At 31.2% G+C, this 16,755-nt stretch overlaps 2 protein-coding genes across 2 annotated transcripts; both read right to left on the bottom strand.

Annotated features, from left to right (window-relative positions):
* Positions 1-1,648: 1,648 nt before the first annotated feature.
* LOC115882585 (ran-specific GTPase-activating protein-like) lies at positions 1,649-3,380 on the bottom strand. Its single transcript, XM_030900805.1, has 4 exons — positions 3,222-3,380; positions 2,898-3,098; positions 2,605-2,839; positions 1,649-2,144 (listed from the first exon to the last, which is right to left on the bottom strand). The coding sequence occupies exons 1-4, from the start codon at positions 3,234-3,236 to the stop codon at positions 1,885-1,887; spliced, it is 711 nt and encodes a 236-aa protein (XP_030756665.1). The 5' UTR covers positions 3,237-3,380; the 3' UTR covers positions 1,649-1,884.
* Positions 3,381-4,578: 1,198 nt separating this feature from the next.
* On the bottom strand, positions 4,579-7,655 carry LOC115882530 (endoplasmic reticulum resident protein 29). The gene is made up of 2 exons (XM_030900693.1): positions 6,979-7,655; positions 4,579-6,214 (listed from the first exon to the last, which is right to left on the bottom strand). The coding sequence occupies exons 1-2, from the start codon at positions 7,525-7,527 to the stop codon at positions 6,020-6,022; spliced, it is 744 nt and encodes a 247-aa protein (XP_030756553.1). The 5' UTR covers positions 7,528-7,655; the 3' UTR covers positions 4,579-6,019.
* Between the last annotated feature and the right edge of the window lie 9,100 nt (positions 7,656-16,755).

The raw sequence follows: 16,755 nt of genomic DNA, 5'->3' as shown, positions 1-16,755 counted from the left end.
AAGGGTGCCATTTAAAAATCAAAAGTTGTACCTACTCATTTCCGGTGAAACAAGGAGCCAAAAACAATTGAATACGTCAATCAATCCTAATTTGTCATATACTAACATACCAAATCTCGTTTCTATATCTGAAAAATTAAAAAAGTTATAGGGGTGAGCCACTTTTGAGACGCGCCCGGTATATGTAGGTAATTAATTACAATTTGAATTGGATTATGTCGTCAATTGAAAAACGACTTATTAAATAATTAATTTAATTTTTAAATTGTGAATAAGTACTGGAAAAATGTATCTAAACTGTAGCATAAGGTGGTTATTAAAGTTATGTTATGAAATTATTAAAGTAATTTTTTATAATAAAATGTCGTTTTCTTTAGAATCTGTCAAAGGAAGGGAAGATTTCGACAGACGACATCCAAAAAATAACAGAAAATTCAATTTACCTGTCCAGTAAAATGACAGGTTACAATAATTGTCACTGTCAAGTGTCCTCTCGTCGAACAGACTGTATACATTTAACATTCTGGTCCCATTAGTTTATTTTTACCTCTTCATCTAACAGAAAAATAATATACAGGGTGTTCCATTTAAAAAAAAACGGCAGGTAAAACTTCAGCATCGACTTGAGAACTGTCATCAGTTTTCTACACAGGTAAAACCATGGTAAAACCTTACTTATAGGGAGGGTTTTATCCCGATAATAGGTAAATAAAAAAACTAGACTGTTCAGTCATCGTTCACCGTTACGTCATCGTTATTTGTCAAATATGAGTTTTAGGGTGTGTCTGACATCAGTTCATATTATTTGGAAATTTTTAAGTACGTTCCTATATTATTGATTGAGCGGGTCCCGTTTTTTTTTGACATTTATTTATTTTTTCTTGAACTCTTCATCAGTAAGATCCTTTTAATTCCAATTCTTTGGACTGTTGAAATTCTTATTTCTAAAGCATCAGCAACTCGCTATATTATTAAAAACGCTATCAATTTGTATTTTACATCGTAATATTACACCTTTTCATTGTACTTACTTCATATACGATGTCCACGGGCAAAAGTGTGCTACCAGCGTCTCTTTCTCGATAAAAATAAATTATAAGCTTAGCAATGAGCTCTTGTTCATTTTGGTTGCGAAGGTATTTTTGCAATAAAAAATTGAATTTTGTTTTGCAGCAACAATCAAATTTTAATTTTGACATTAATCAATGTCCATCAATAAAATTATAACCCCAAATCAAATGACAATGACAATTACTAAAAAGAATATGCAGTAATTTACGATATGTCGTAATTACTGTCCTCCATTCACGCAGTTATGCAGCTCTGAACTGTTCAAGAACGCGATACTCTCACTCCATTCAATTGAGTCATAAAGTTCAGAACTGTTCCGCGCCATATGAAGGCACCAGTCTATTAGCCACAGCTCCTTTCAGAACCGTTCTCGAGTAGCCCAGGGCGTAAAGCACTAGAACTTGAAGTTAGCGAATGGAGGACAGCAGATGACTTTACCAACCTTTTTCATCTGGTTGGCAAGCGATTGAGAGAGTTTGACAATATATGACATGGCATTGAACAATGGCTGAACATTCTATATATTAAAAATGCACCTTTAATTTATATTGTAAATATTACAAATATTTTTTTATAAAAAATAGGTTTATTAATGTGGAATGTAAAATAATTATTCTAAACTATTAGAAATTTACAAAAAAAAAGAACTATGTCTTTTTATATCTCTACATATCATATAAAAATCATCAATTAATGGAAGTCGGTATAAAAAACAATTATTATGGTGTAATTTTCATATTACTCAAACATGCAACATTCCTAAGTCTTACAATGATATAAAAAATACCCTTATATCTATGAAGAAAAATATATCTATTCATTTTTCTTTACTGAAGCATCTTCATTACTTGCCGTCTCTTGAGATGCCTTAACTTCAATCACACCTGCTTGTGACTGATCTTCAGTGACTTCAAGCTTAGATAACTTTGTCACAACATCACTTGTATCATTTTCTTCTTCAGATTGTTTGCCGTTTAAACTTTCAGTACTACCATTAGTTGAGATTTCTTCTTTCTCTGAAGACTTTAAGATATTTTTTGCATCCTCAAACTTTGATTTAAACAGAGTAGCGTCTAAAAAGAAATACATTTAATAGAGAAAAATAAGTTTCAAGACATTATTACTTTAAAAAAGAAATAAAAAAAACGTGTGTACATATTTAATGTGAAACTTCTTACTAACAGCCATCTAGCAGCTATTAAATTGAAAGATTTGAATGACATGTTTGAAAAAGTGTAGTTTGAAATGTTGAAAAAGTCATAATTAAAACAATATTTTTTTAACTGTATTTTTAACATGCAGAAAATAGTTTTATGCGTGTAACAAATAGTTTTTTTTAAGTGTAACAAATAGTTTTTTACAGCGCGCAAAGAAGTGTCATATCAAAAATACTTGTATAAGTATTGTGTCTGAAATTGAAGTAAAACTATATTACAACACTTGTCAAAGTTAAAGTAAAAAATAGCCGTGGCAACATTGAGGCATATATTAATCAAATATTTTAATAACTTTTACTGATCTTCCTATACTTACTATCAATAGTCGCAAATTTAACAGCCAAACATTCAGATTTAGTCTCTTCGTCAGCGAAATCAGCTAATACGTTATAAATAAATGCTTTTTCGTTAGTGTCACTTGGTTTAAGTTCCATCCAGGGCATAATAAAGTGATTAGCACAAACCTTCAATGTCTTGTCTCGTCTCATTACAATACGAAACGTATGTTTCTCTTTGTGCTGCAAAACTTTCAGCTCTCCGGTACCTCGTTCCTATAAAGTTTTATTTAAGAAAATAAATAGATATGTTTAATATAATTGAAATTCAAACCTTCCACTCTGGGGGCTGGCTTTTACTGTCGAAACGATACAATTTGGCACGCAGTTTCAAAAATTCAATTTCATTCTCCTCATTTGTTGAAACATGTACTTCAGGCAGAGTAATGATGGGTGCAAATTGGGGATCATGTTCTTGTTCTGTGTCAGAAGACTCGGATTTTTTCTGTTCCCGTTCTGGTGTTTCTGGGATTTTCTAAATATATTCAATAAACCGATTAATATCAGTGTTTTTCAAAAAAACATATAATAAAAGTGAGGTTAAATTGGTGTGCACCGGGATAATAGTATTTTTAATATAATCTGTATTATTCCTTACCGTATTCTCACTCATATTGAGATACTTTATTTGATACTCTTAAAATAATTATTATAGTATCAAAAATACAGGAAAACAATCATAGACAAAACAATGCAAATTATTCGAAAATACGTTGAAGACTCGTCAAAATTGTCAAATGTGGAATTTGGCAGATGCTTTAAGCCTCCTCCACACATAACGTTTTACCTGATCGGTCAAAAAACGTATGAAGTAACATTTTGAATTTTGATTCTGTGTAGCATTGTTATATTATGTAATGTTATTATATTTATAATCTAGGATGTAGGTATTATACCCTGTAATTGTATTTTTTAACGTTACTTTGTGATCGAGAAGATCATATCGTCCCATTGCTGCCAGAAGTCACTAACTTACTTTTTATTACTTCCGAGAAAAATGCGTCTAAAGTTGAATTGCATTGCATAAAGATGTTATAGTTAGTAACTATTCAGTATTAAAATAAAACATAAATAGCCAGAAATCGTAGTTAATGACATTTGCAATCGATTCTCCGATTCAAAACATCGTTAGTGATTGCATGAATTTGGTTATTCGGAAAAATGTTAGTTAGTGACTTTTGGCAGCAATAGGACGATATAATATATAAGGAGATTTACAAAAAAACCTCGATATATTAGACCATCTTTAAGCGACTTTTAAAAACCTAATATTTTTGCATAGTTTTACAAAATAATGTAATTTAGTGATTATTACCAAACGATACGATTTAATTAACTTTCTTTGTTTACAATTCAAATTTTAACCATGAATACAATTTTGGAGTAAAATTCCATGTTTTTTCTTTCCAACTTCACTAAACATAATGCTATTATTAAAAGTTATTCTAAAGTTCCACTGGTTCCACTGTATACACTAGCAAAGGCACTAGTTTTTAATCCGATTTAGCTGACAGATAAAACGTTACGTGTAGACGGGGCCTTAAAAGAAGACCAATAAAAATGAGTCAATTTTGACATCTTTAAATTTTCAAAAATTCCTTGATTTTGATAGAAGTAAAACTTACTCTGATTTTGATAATAGCAATAGCTGATAACAGAGAACAACGGCCTACGGTCGAGTCGGCCGCTGCAGCTGTCGTAAAGTACCGTTCTTTTAAAGAACGGCAGTGGTTTACGTGTTTGTAGTATGTGCCGTTGTTCTCTATTTGTAGATATTATACCGTATGGTCGAGAAAAAACGGCGTCCAGTTGGCTGGGAAATGACGATCAATGACATCTCCCATAGAAAATAACAGCGATCTTCATTCTTCATTTCATAGCCATCGCTGACGCCGTTTTTTTTCGATCATACGGTAGTTTATGATTATAAATTTACTCGAAATAAAACGCTGTAGTCAATATCAGAATAAATATATTGATTCACAAATAGTAAATATATAATTATTTTTAGGATAACAAAAAATATAACTTGAAAAATATCGAACAGCACTTTTTCTACCAATACATACATTTAACAAACACTTTAACAATCACATTATATACGTATATACACAGATATGTACGTATATATTGTAAATAATACATTATTAATACATATATACGCAAACATTCAATGGGATTCGAACCAAAGACAAACGAATTTTAGTCATTGATTTGAACCAAACATATAACTTAATTAAACTGGAATGTATAAAAAACAAACAGCGTTATAAAATCAGTCACAGTATGATTAAAACATAATAAGATACTTTTATTTCTATACATCTAAGGTACCTTAAGTAAATTTTCATTTATACCGGGTGTTTCAAAATTCGACTGTCGCCATTTTGAGATCTAGGAAACGGTAAGAGATACAGGGTGGCTTAAACCGGGACAAAGTTGCCTTTTAGTATCAGTATAGTTACACCACCCCGTATCGATGAATTTGGATCACCCTGTGTATATTCGAGGCGTCAAGTTGCAAAAACTGTTTTGCAAAAAATGTATGAAGCGTCATTTTACAACAAACGTGTCCATTGAGTGGAATCATTGTTTTGTATCTCGTTTTTTAGAAATAAAAATTAATATTTAATTTTTAAAAAGAAAAAAACACAAAAATAATTCAGATATGGCGATATGGTTTTGTTGCAGTATATGATACATATTGCGAGTTTAGCTACAGTATATTTGCATCCTAACTTGATTTATTAGATAGGATTTGAAAATGGAAAGACGTCAGTAGTAATATTATACTTGTGTAAAAAGCCTATGAAAAAATGCGGGACTCGCAACAATAACAATAAAAAACAAATGTAAATGGATAAGACGGATTTTGCTGCAATAACGTAATTTGTAGTGAATTTTATATAGGAATAGATGACTATTGCTGCAGTTTGAGACTATGTTTATGTAGATTTCAGGATTCATTATTAATACAGGATGTTCCAGAAACAATCTGGTCTCTTTATCATTTTTAAAATAAATTAAAAATAACCGAGTTATTTAACTTATTAAAAATTAAACAAAAATAATGGCAACATTTTGAGAACCGCTGACGATAACCGGCCGAACTATACAACCAGTTACCAGTTAAAATATCTGCACCTATTTCTCGAACACCCTGTATATGTCATTAAGCTATTTTAAGAAAAATGGACAAGGTGGGTCTTGCAACTTGACTCCTCATTTATATTAATTATAAATCTTATTTGATTCTCAAGTAATTCAAAATATGATGAAAGGTAAATGTATACTAACGAAAATGTTATGATCTCGTACGTACAAGAAATACCCTGCAAGAAGAACAAAATTTATGACAGCCAAGACAAAAAGAATTTGTTTTCCAATGGCGTGATATCAGAGTTCCGATCTGATTGGATTAAATGATGACAGAATGTTGGCTCTTATTTGAAGATCCTTCCTCTTGTCTGCTTTTACTTTGCCCTCTGTAATAATCTTCTTCAGTCTCTTTGTTTCATCCTGTACAAACGATTCCTTTTCTAGCACTTTGTTCATGAATTTGACGTAGACTGCTGCGGATTTCTTCTCAGACTGAAAATATTAAATCAATTAGTATACAATATACTGGCTATAACTTATTTTTTCAGATAAAAAAAACTAGATTTGACATATATTAGTATATGACATAAATTAGAATTGATTGATGTATTCAATTGTTTTCGGTCACTTCCTGTTTCACAGTAAATTATTACAACTTTTGACTCTTAAATGGCATCCTCTGTATATTTCTACTTTATTCATTAGAAAATGACACTCTGAATAGAATGACTTTTCATATGTCAACTTTTGACATTCTCGCTAAAAAAATCGTATTTTAAATTTCAATCTAGAGTGCTGTTTTAAAAACGCTAATTTTTAATCAAGGAGATTTGGAAAAATCGATTTTATGGTCTAATGTTTTTAGTGTCTTATCCTGGCTGGTTAAAAGATACCCAAATCATATTTTTAATCATATCTCAATTTTTTCAAATGGAATGAGGGTGGCTCATTAGCATATTTGAAAAAAGAATTTTCTTAGGAATAATTTGGTATTTGGAAAAATGATAAACAGTAAAAAATTCTATTATTTTATGTCTTTTAAGGACCTAATTTTGCAAATAATTTAAAAACAGTGGATAGGTAGCCTGATCTAAGCCAGTACTTTAAAAAGTTCCATTAAAAGTTTCTTCTCAAATCAATTGAGGAGCCAGTAAACAATACCCTTAAAATTTACATCGAATTTCCTGTATCTTTTCCTGAACCGAAGCATAACCAGGGTATATCATGCATTATAAAACAGTAATTCTAGTGCTTACCTCCCTCTTCAATTTACTGAGCTCTGTTTCAGCCTTCTGTATGATTTCCTTCTTATTACTAGATGCAGCAAACTCTGCAGCTAACCGATCAAATCTCTCAATACACCCCTGCAAACCTAGATAGATATTACTATGCTCTCTGATAAATTTCTTGATTTCATCAGCTGTCCATAGATGGTTAGAATTAAAGCTAAACGGTTCATCTTCTCCTTTAACAAACAACCTTAAAGCTGGCCATTCTTGTTTACTTTTTATACCGAATCTTTCAGCTAGTTTTTGGTTTTCCTGCTCACCCCAGTCTTTTATACCAACCTCGGCGAATAATATATCATGGGAGTTCTTTAGTTCTGCAGCAACTGAGGAGAATGCTTCATGTTTATCTCCATAGGGATACGAAGCATCGAATTTCACGAGGACTGTCTCAAACCGGGGGATAATTTTATCAAAGCTATGCTCGTCAAGGAGTACAGAACCCAATACATTGCACTTTACGTACCTAAATAGACTAAAAACACTTAAAGAAATGACTAGGAATACAAATTTGGCCATTTTTTCCAGTAAAGTTAGTTAATTAAAGTCTGAGCTGATCAAAAAAGATCAGCTCTATATACTAAATGCCCCACTTAGCGGAATAATAACCAAAATTATTGACATAAATCCACGTCAGCTGAGACAGCTGTCATGCCCACACGGCTCTGAGCGATTGGCCGTTGCTAGGATACGCCGGGGCACAGATTTCATTCATTAATTTGAGAGAAATGATTGTTTTTTCCTTATCCAAAATTACACAGTGGACTAGTAGATTTTTAAATATATTATAATTTTTATTTTATATAATATGGCATATTTTACTGGACTTTGTTGTGACTGATTTCATATATCTCAAAGATAAACTTAAGAAATTTGGATATTTTTGTTAAAAAATATCAAAATATTTATCTTGTCTTTTAACAAAATGTCTTTTTGGGCTGCTGTGTCTGTTTGGTAAAAAGTTATTTGTTAAATAATACGACAAATAATTCAAGGGCGGATTTTTAGGCGGATTGTATACATTTTAGGGATTGTGGACCTTTTAGGGGAAAAATTGTAACACCGTTCTCGGCCAGCTTTATCCAAAAAAATGGCCCCAAATGGCATAAAAATCAGTTTTTCGCAAATATCTGCCAAAATATGTAATTAACAAAATTTTTCTTGAAAGTCAAATGTTAAAGCACTTAGCAAAACATAGACCATAGACCCAAAATCTCATTCAAATCGGGATAATGGTTCTTAAAATATCTGAAAAAAAGTGTTTATTTTTTTAGAGTTTGATGCCCTGTAACGGACTAACGAAGCACTTTTGTATAGAGGTAAATTTTGTACACCATGTATACAGGAATAGAGGGTGAGTCTTGAATAAGTGCAAATATTTTCAGGGCTGGTAGATCTCGATACAAGAAACATATTTTCTCTTTACATTTTTTTAAATAAATCCAAAATAACCGAGATGTTTCACTTTGAAATTAAAAAAAAAATTCTTTAAATTTTGAGAATTAACCACTCGATCTTTTCTGGATTTTCTTTCTTGTAAATTTAATCTGCTACCTATGTTGCCATATTATTAAGAAATTATGTTTTTTAACTAATAACTAAAAAAAATTCAAAATTTTTTTCAAAAAAAGTTTTTCGCGAAAAAAACCTTCGTTGTTTTTGGGGTCGAAACATACTACTCCTAAAAATAGTTGCACTTATTTAAGACTCATCCTGTATAAGAAATAATTTTGTCTAGTAAGATGTGTGAAAATATATTGTTTACACAAATTCGATTCAAAATTCAATTAAAACAAGGTAGCCCAGAGCCTATACAGGCCGAGGTTCAACAAATTAGAGACAAGCTGCAATTTTGCATGGAGCTTCATTTTGTAGATCTTTAAACATCCTGAAACCCCAGCGATGAACCGTTGAGCCCGTCACCCCAAAAGCACCCCTACAAGGGGCAAAAATGGGCATTTTTTACTGTTTCTTCAATAACTCTAAAACTACGAATTTTAGGAAAAAAAGTTACGAGTAAAAAATTGAAGAGAAGAAAATTTCCTACCACATAGGTAAAGAACCAAAATTTTTAGAATTTCAGTGGCGAGGTGCGAATTCTTTAAATAAATGAAAGCATTTTGAAATAACTTCGAGAAAAAAATTTATTAGGATACAAGTTTCCTATTAAAACGATCTTTTAATAAAGATAAGTTACCAGTGGCGGAGATAATTTTTTTAAATGTGCGTTTTTTACATTTTAAAAACATTGAATAAGAAAAATTGCAGTTTTACAAATAATTTTCCATGAAATTTATATGAATTAACTCAAAAATAGGATAACTTATATTAAGGATAGTACTCATTCACTTCCACATTTGTTGGGTTCATACATGTAATGCCATTTTATTGACCACATGCAATAGTGCAGGTGAGTCCCATTCGCTTGCATGTACATGCTTTTACAGTTTCCCGAACAGCAATTGCAAAAAAAAAACCCATGTAGGAGCAATGGGCAACATCTGAATGCAAATTTTAAATTTATCTCTCGATTTGTTCCAGATTCCAACCCTTATGTAAATTGTTAATTAAAAATAAACAGTTTACATCTATCACTGTCAAGGATCTTCTCGTTGAAGAGACTTATACCTGATAAAAAAACTCTAAGTCCACGATATTTCGCACTATTGGAGGTAGGTGGTAATGATGCCAAGTTGAAGTTGGTATTGAGACTTCGTTTAGCTACGTACTGTTGATAAAGCATGTATCTGGCACTATCCAAATCTACCTTATTTGTGGAGTTTTGAACATATGCTGCTATAAAAAACTGAGATGTAACTTCTCCTTTGTAGCCTCGGGATTATACAATTCTTTTAATAGCCCACATAACTTTTTCTTCTGGATGGTGTTCACTAAATTAATCAATCTTCCCTGCATTGAACACAGCAGACGTTGTGTCACAATCAAATATAGCGTGGACACTAAGAATCACATTTTTCAGATCCCCCAATTTTTGTTGTGAGGTCAATATGTCAATTATTTTATTTGGTTTTGACACCTTTCCCGGACGAATCGACTGCTGTAGTTACAATAAGAGTATCGGCATCACCATCAGCGAATTATACATTCCCCATTTTCCAACAATACTTTTCCCAGCGCACAAATAAAGTTGCTTTTGTTGTTGTTGTTTGACAAAAAATCTGCCTTTGGTACCTTCACTGCAGATAAATTCGAGAAAAATACAATTGGTACCATTTTTTTACCTGCAGATCTGCGATTCTGCTTCACAACTTTGGTCTCTATCTCTTCATAGTCATCAAAAACAACAGTGACATTTTTACCATAGTGATATGTTATAAATTATAGTATTGAGAAAACAGATCTGAAAATATCGCAGGGTACAGGCTTGGTTAAATAACAATTTACCACCGCAAGATTGGGGTTGGAATCTGAAAAATCGAGAGATTAATCCAATACATTCAGACCAGCCCATTGCTCCTACATGGGTTTTAGAGAAAAAATTTTGCAATTGCTCTTCGGGAAGCTGTAAAAAAGCATGTACATGCAAGCGAATGGGACTCACCTGCACTATTGCATGTGGTCAATAAAATGGCATTACATGTATGAACCAAACAAATGTGGAAGTGAATGAGGACTATCCTTAATATAAGTTATCCGATTTTTGAGCTAAGATTTTTCTTATTTTGTTATTAAACGTGTAAATTTTTCAATATACCTATTTTATGGAAATTATTTGTAAAACTGCAATTTTTCTTATTCAATGTTTTTAAAATGTAAAAAACGCACATTTAAAAAATTATCTCCGCCACTGGTAACTTACCTTTATTAAAAAGATCGTTTTTATAGGAACTTATATCCTAATAAATTTTTTGATCTCGAGATTTATCTCACAAATGCTTTCATTTGAAGTTAAACACAGAATGGTGGGTTATTAAAACAATCCTCCTAAATTAAATTCGCACCTGCGCCACTGAAATTCTAAAAATTTTGGTTCTTTACCAGTGTGGTAGGAAATTTTCTTCTCTTCAATTTTTTACTCGTGACTTTTTTTCCTAAAATTCGTAGTTTTAGAGTTATTGAAGAAACAGTAAAAAATGCCCATTTTTACCCCTTGTAGGGGTGGTTTTGGGGTGACGGGCTCAACGGTTCATCGCTGGGGTTTCAGGATGTTTAAAGTTCTACAAAATGAAGCTCCATGCAAAATTGCAGCTTGTCTCTAATTTGTTGAAGGTCACCATGTAAAACGATGTATCGGCCCTGAGCTAAGGGAAACAGCCGAATAATTTAAGAATTCGCCATTCATGATACCTCTTAGTTCCAATCAAGGTTTACAAACATTTACCTGAAATATGTATATCAGAGTGTATTACAGAAAATTACCCAGTAGTATATTAAAAACCATCAAGGTATGATTGTTTTTATTCCTTGCCTTAAGAACGAATTGCAAGCCAAAGGCCATTGGAAAGTATTTACTATATTGTTCTCATGCCCATGACAATTTTCCAATATACATACAATGTTTAACAACAAATTTAAATGGTAAGTAAGTTTTACATTGCAAGTATGATTTTAACAAGGATTGAAAAGAAAACATGCTTTTTGATTATTTTTAAACAAAACATGATGTGTTTTTTATGGTGTTAAATAATTTTGATTGTTTAAAACTTGTTTAAACTACCATACGATCGAAAAAAAACGGCGTTAAATGGCTGGGGAATGACGATCGATGATAATTTTGGCAAGGTCAAGCCCTAGACATCATTACTTGGCCCGTGTTCCTTTTTTTAATGGTACTTACCGCCAGTTGGCCTTAAGAACATTGTAATTTATTTTCATATTGAGTAAAAATGGCTTTTAAATGATGTAGTTCAAAATTCGTGAAAAAAAATAATTTTTTAGAAATAGATTTGTGTTTCTGGAAACGTTCAGTCCTTCAAAGGAACGCGTATCACGAATATTTCTATTTAGATATCTTTGAGCATAAGCCCTTGAGACCAAGAAGCAATTTTTCTCAAAAAATAAAATCACTAGTAACATATCTATTTATTATATTCTTTCCGTCAGCAGATACTGCTTTATTTTTCTCGATAAAATTATGAATACTTACTTATTAAACTATTGTAGGTAAATTTAAGTAAACTGCTATAAATCTAAATAATAAAGTCCATACAAACTCTTATTCAAAGATACAAACTAATTTTGAGTTTGAAAATAGTTACTAACTGTCACTAGAACATTGTCATGGCGAAACCAACAGTCTTCTTTATTATAAAATAAGGTAAATATTATTTATGGTTATTATTATTTACTATTTTTTATAATATTAATGTTACTTACGTTATTTTTTATTCAAAATCTGATCTAGATAGGTACAGAAAACTCTAAAATAGCTTGAAAGGGCATTTGAATCTGCTTGGATTTAACTTAAAAATGCAAATAACTTGAAATAACAAAGTTTTTATGCAAAATAAATGTTTAAAATAGATCACCAATGTTTGTTATTCCTGAATAAATTTAAAAAGCAATAAAATTTTTCAGTAAAGTTTATTTCTCTACCTTTAAACTCAGCGTAATTCTGAAAAGTAATGTACAGGTTGGCTCGAATTCGACGCTCATCACTGGGATTGCGGAAACCGTACCGTAATTGCGGAAACCGTAAGAGATACAGGATCGGTTAAACGGAGGCAAAGTTGCGCAATTTGATGCTCAATAAAATGCCGTATATTGCATTTTTATTTTTTTTGCATAAAATATTCTGGTGATGGAATTTTCTGTACGAAACGCCGGCAAATATCAAAGTGACTATACATATATAGTGTTTTAAGAGTGATTAAATTAAGGGAAAGGGTTTGATTAAATTGAAAAAAAATCAGGTCCGTATTATTTAAAAAAAATAAAGTTGACGATGGGCGCCATGAGAAGCCGAAACATCAGAGGCAATATTTAATCACACAGAGTTATATAGCAGAAAAAGTGGCCATGTGTTTTTCATTTTAAGTTATCTTAATAAATAAAGCCAGGAAACAATACAAAACAAAATTGAAAATTCCGACTACTTCTGATTCGGAATTTTTCAAAATGCAATACGGTATTTTATTGAGCATCAAATTGCGCAACTTTGCCTCCATTTAACCGATCCTATAGCAAAATAAAAACACTAAATCACCACAATACACCAAAACACTTTTACTTTTACACTGGACGCGCGTTTCGCTAACCATGTTAGCATCATCAGCAGATGATTATAAACTAAAGTACAATCTACAAGTTGAGCGTTTATATACTCGCTCAGTGGGCACCGAGTGGGCGTGGCAAAATCTGATTTCCGCCACTAGAGTAGTAGGAACAAAGAACTTGAAGGAATTGGACCGTTGTCTCTGTTCATACTATCTTTACATTTATTAATTCTGATGCTTTCATATGCATCTAATTGCCTGTACTTTGAGACTTGTTTAATTAATTTTAAATTATTAAGATCTATACAATGTTCTTTATCAACAATATGTTCGGCAACGCAAGATTTATCCGGTCTACCATATCTTATCTGAGCTAAATGTTCCTTAAATCTAGTTAATATTGATCTTCTAGTTTGCCCAACATATTTCTGATTACAATCTTTACAAGAAATTTCATAAATACCCGACCTTTCCAGTGGAGGTGTTTTATCTTTTGGATTACCTAATAATTGTTGTAATTTATTATTAGCAATATACACAAGTTTATAATTGACATTCTTAAAAATTCCTTTTAGACCACGGGATAACTCTCTATCAAACGGTATCGAAAAATATTTAGACGTATCTTTCCCCACTTGAAAAATCTAATTTTCAGAAATCATTAACCTATACCTACGTTTTCTAATTAATTTATCAACTAGTGAAGGAGAATATCCATTACACTCAGCTACATTCCTAATGTAATCTCTTTCTATTTCAAATCTTTCGTTGGAAAGTGGGAAACTAAGTAATCTATGAACTAAGAAATTTAAACTAGCCATTTTATGTTCAACACTATGATGTGATTCATTAGGAATATATCTGTGTGTGGTCGTTTTTTCCTATAGATATCAAATTCCAGGCAATTAAAAGTATTTCTAATAACTAATACATCTAGAATTGGTAATCTGTCGTTGTTCTCAATTTCATGCATAAATTTAATGGAAGGAAAACGATTATTTAACTTAGAAATAAAATTATCTATGGTGTCTGAATGTGTTTCAAAAACAGCAAAAATATTATCCACATACCTAAACCATACTCTTGGAAAATACTCAAACTGATTTTTAGCCTCCACTTCAAACCTGCTCATGAATAAATTAGCCAAAAATGGAGACAATGGATTACCCATTGCTGTACCTTCCCACTGTTTAAAAAAGTTGTTATTAAATTGAAAACAATTTCAACTGTAATCGATCCTATATCTCTTACGGTTTCCGAAATCCCAATGATGAGCCACCCTGTACAGGGTGGTGTTGATAATCTATTCTATTGTAGCATGCATATGTAAATATCTTAAACTATTTCAAAGATTTTATACATATTTAACCCTTATAATAAATGCCTTTTTTAGGCCTAAGAATCCAAAAATGTAATAAAATACCTAGTGTTCCATAAGAATAACTTTGGTATGGATCTTAGTTCTGAACCGCCCTGTTTATTTCAAAATAATTTTAAATTGTGCACATCGCCACCCCACATATGCCCATAAAATATTTTGTTTCTGCATCATTCCGTTTTTGTATAATCAACCGAGGCGAATAGCGTGCGCGTGTATGTGTAGTTTGATCTTGAAGTTATTTACCATGGTAAAACATTATTTCATTTAAAATACCGACAGAAGATATTCTAGTCTAGACGAAAAACATGTATACCGAGCTATATAAAGTTTTATTAGGTTTTTCATATACTACTATTAAACAATACAAAACTATATACGTCAAAAACAATTATACAATTTTCATTTTCAGTAAACAATAGTTCGTTATTTTACAGAAAAACGTTTAATAATTACACATACTTTTAAAGAGTAGAATTTTATGTTTGTAATCTTGTAAGCGTTAAATAATTGAATTTTAAAAATGTATGTTAATGTTAAGTTAGTAATTGAACTTAATTTTCTTGCTAGTTTTGACGTTTTTGCTGGTTTTCTTGGTTAATCATGACACAATGAATAAATTAAATTATTAAAAGAGTCCAATAAACCTTAGTATTCAGAAATGTAGATATAGGATACGTCCATAAAAATAATAGTATCTTTTAGAACATACTCATTTACTTCACATATGTACAAATAAGTGCATTATTTAATTGGTTTATACAGTTATCTAAATCACTTTCTTTTAAAATTATACAGGTAAATATTACTTTTACGAAATAATTTAAACATTTTTCAATGTCTTTTTCTCTTATTTATATGTAATTCATACTAGTTTTATAAGTTTTGTCATCCCCACTCCAGGATACTCTAAAAAAAATATTAAAATTACACCTTAATTTTTTATGTATATTAAATTACAGTTGAGGGTTGGAACCTTTGGTGTTACACAGAAAAAAAAACACTAAATCACCACAATACACCAAAACACTTTTACTTTTACACTGGACGCGCGTTTCGCTAACCATGTTAGCATCATCAGCAGATGATTATAAACTTTTATATAAGTTTATAAGATTTTATAAAAGTTTATAATCATCTGCTGATGATGCTAACATGGTTAGCGAAACGCGTATTGTGGTGATTTAGTGTTTTTATTTTGCTTTAAATTGTAGCTCAAATAGTCCCTCAACGAAGCCAAATCTTACAATTTGTAAAAATCTAATCGTTTAGCTACAATATTCCGTGTCGTATGTGGTGAACAACCCTGTATATTCCATAACATATCTTTTTTTTGTTGTTGTTGCAGATTAGTAAAAGACAAAAATGTCTTATGGTTTGGTACCGTACAAATTTAAACTAGATGCAATAATTCAAAGTGGTCGTACTACCATTTACAATATTGATGGCATCAAAGAATGGTTGAAACAAATGCCTATAATACCTCCGATGTCCGAAGAACAAATCGCTGTGTTCCTGCTGGCATGTAACAACGATATAGAAGCTACCAAGAGTTGCATATTAGCTTATTTTAAATACAGGGCTGGTGGACCTGAATTATTTTCAAGCAGAAATATGGATAGTGATCAGTTAATTATAGCTAATAAAGTTGCGTAAGTGAACATACTTTTATTCAAAGATTTTATGTTTTGTAACTAAAAATTAAAAAGAAATTCCCAGTATAGTACCCCTAAAAATATTTTCACTTATTTAAGACTCGCCCTATATACAGGGTGGCGCACCTCATTCTCCTCGGTTGATTATACGAAAACGGGAAGATGTAGAAACAAAATATTTTATGGGTATATGTGGGGTGGTAATGTGCACAATTTAAAATTATTTTGAAATGTACAGGGTGTTTCAGAACTAAGATCCATACCAAAGTTATATTTTTTCTTATGGAACACCCGGTATTTTACTTCATTTTTGTATTCTTGGGCCCAAGAAAAGGTATTTATTATAAGGGTTAAATATGTTTAAAATCTTTGGTTTTTGAGATATTGAAAGATATTTAAATTTGCATGCTACAATAGAATAAATAGATTATTAACATCCTGTATATTACTTTTCAGAATTAGTTCTTGTGCTGAGTTTAAAGGTAAAGAAATAAACTTTACAGAAAAATGTTATTCCTTCCTTAAATGTATACAGGGG

Source organism: Sitophilus oryzae, unplaced genomic scaffold (assembly GCF_002938485.1).
Source record: "Sitophilus oryzae breed Bouriz unplaced genomic scaffold, Soryzae_2.0 scaffold_1000_pilon_pilon, whole genome shotgun sequence".
NCBI lineage: Eukaryota > Metazoa > Arthropoda > Insecta > Coleoptera > Curculionidae > Sitophilus > Sitophilus oryzae.
The sequence above is the reverse complement of the archived record's forward strand: the minus strand, read 5'-3'. Positions and strand labels throughout refer to the sequence as shown.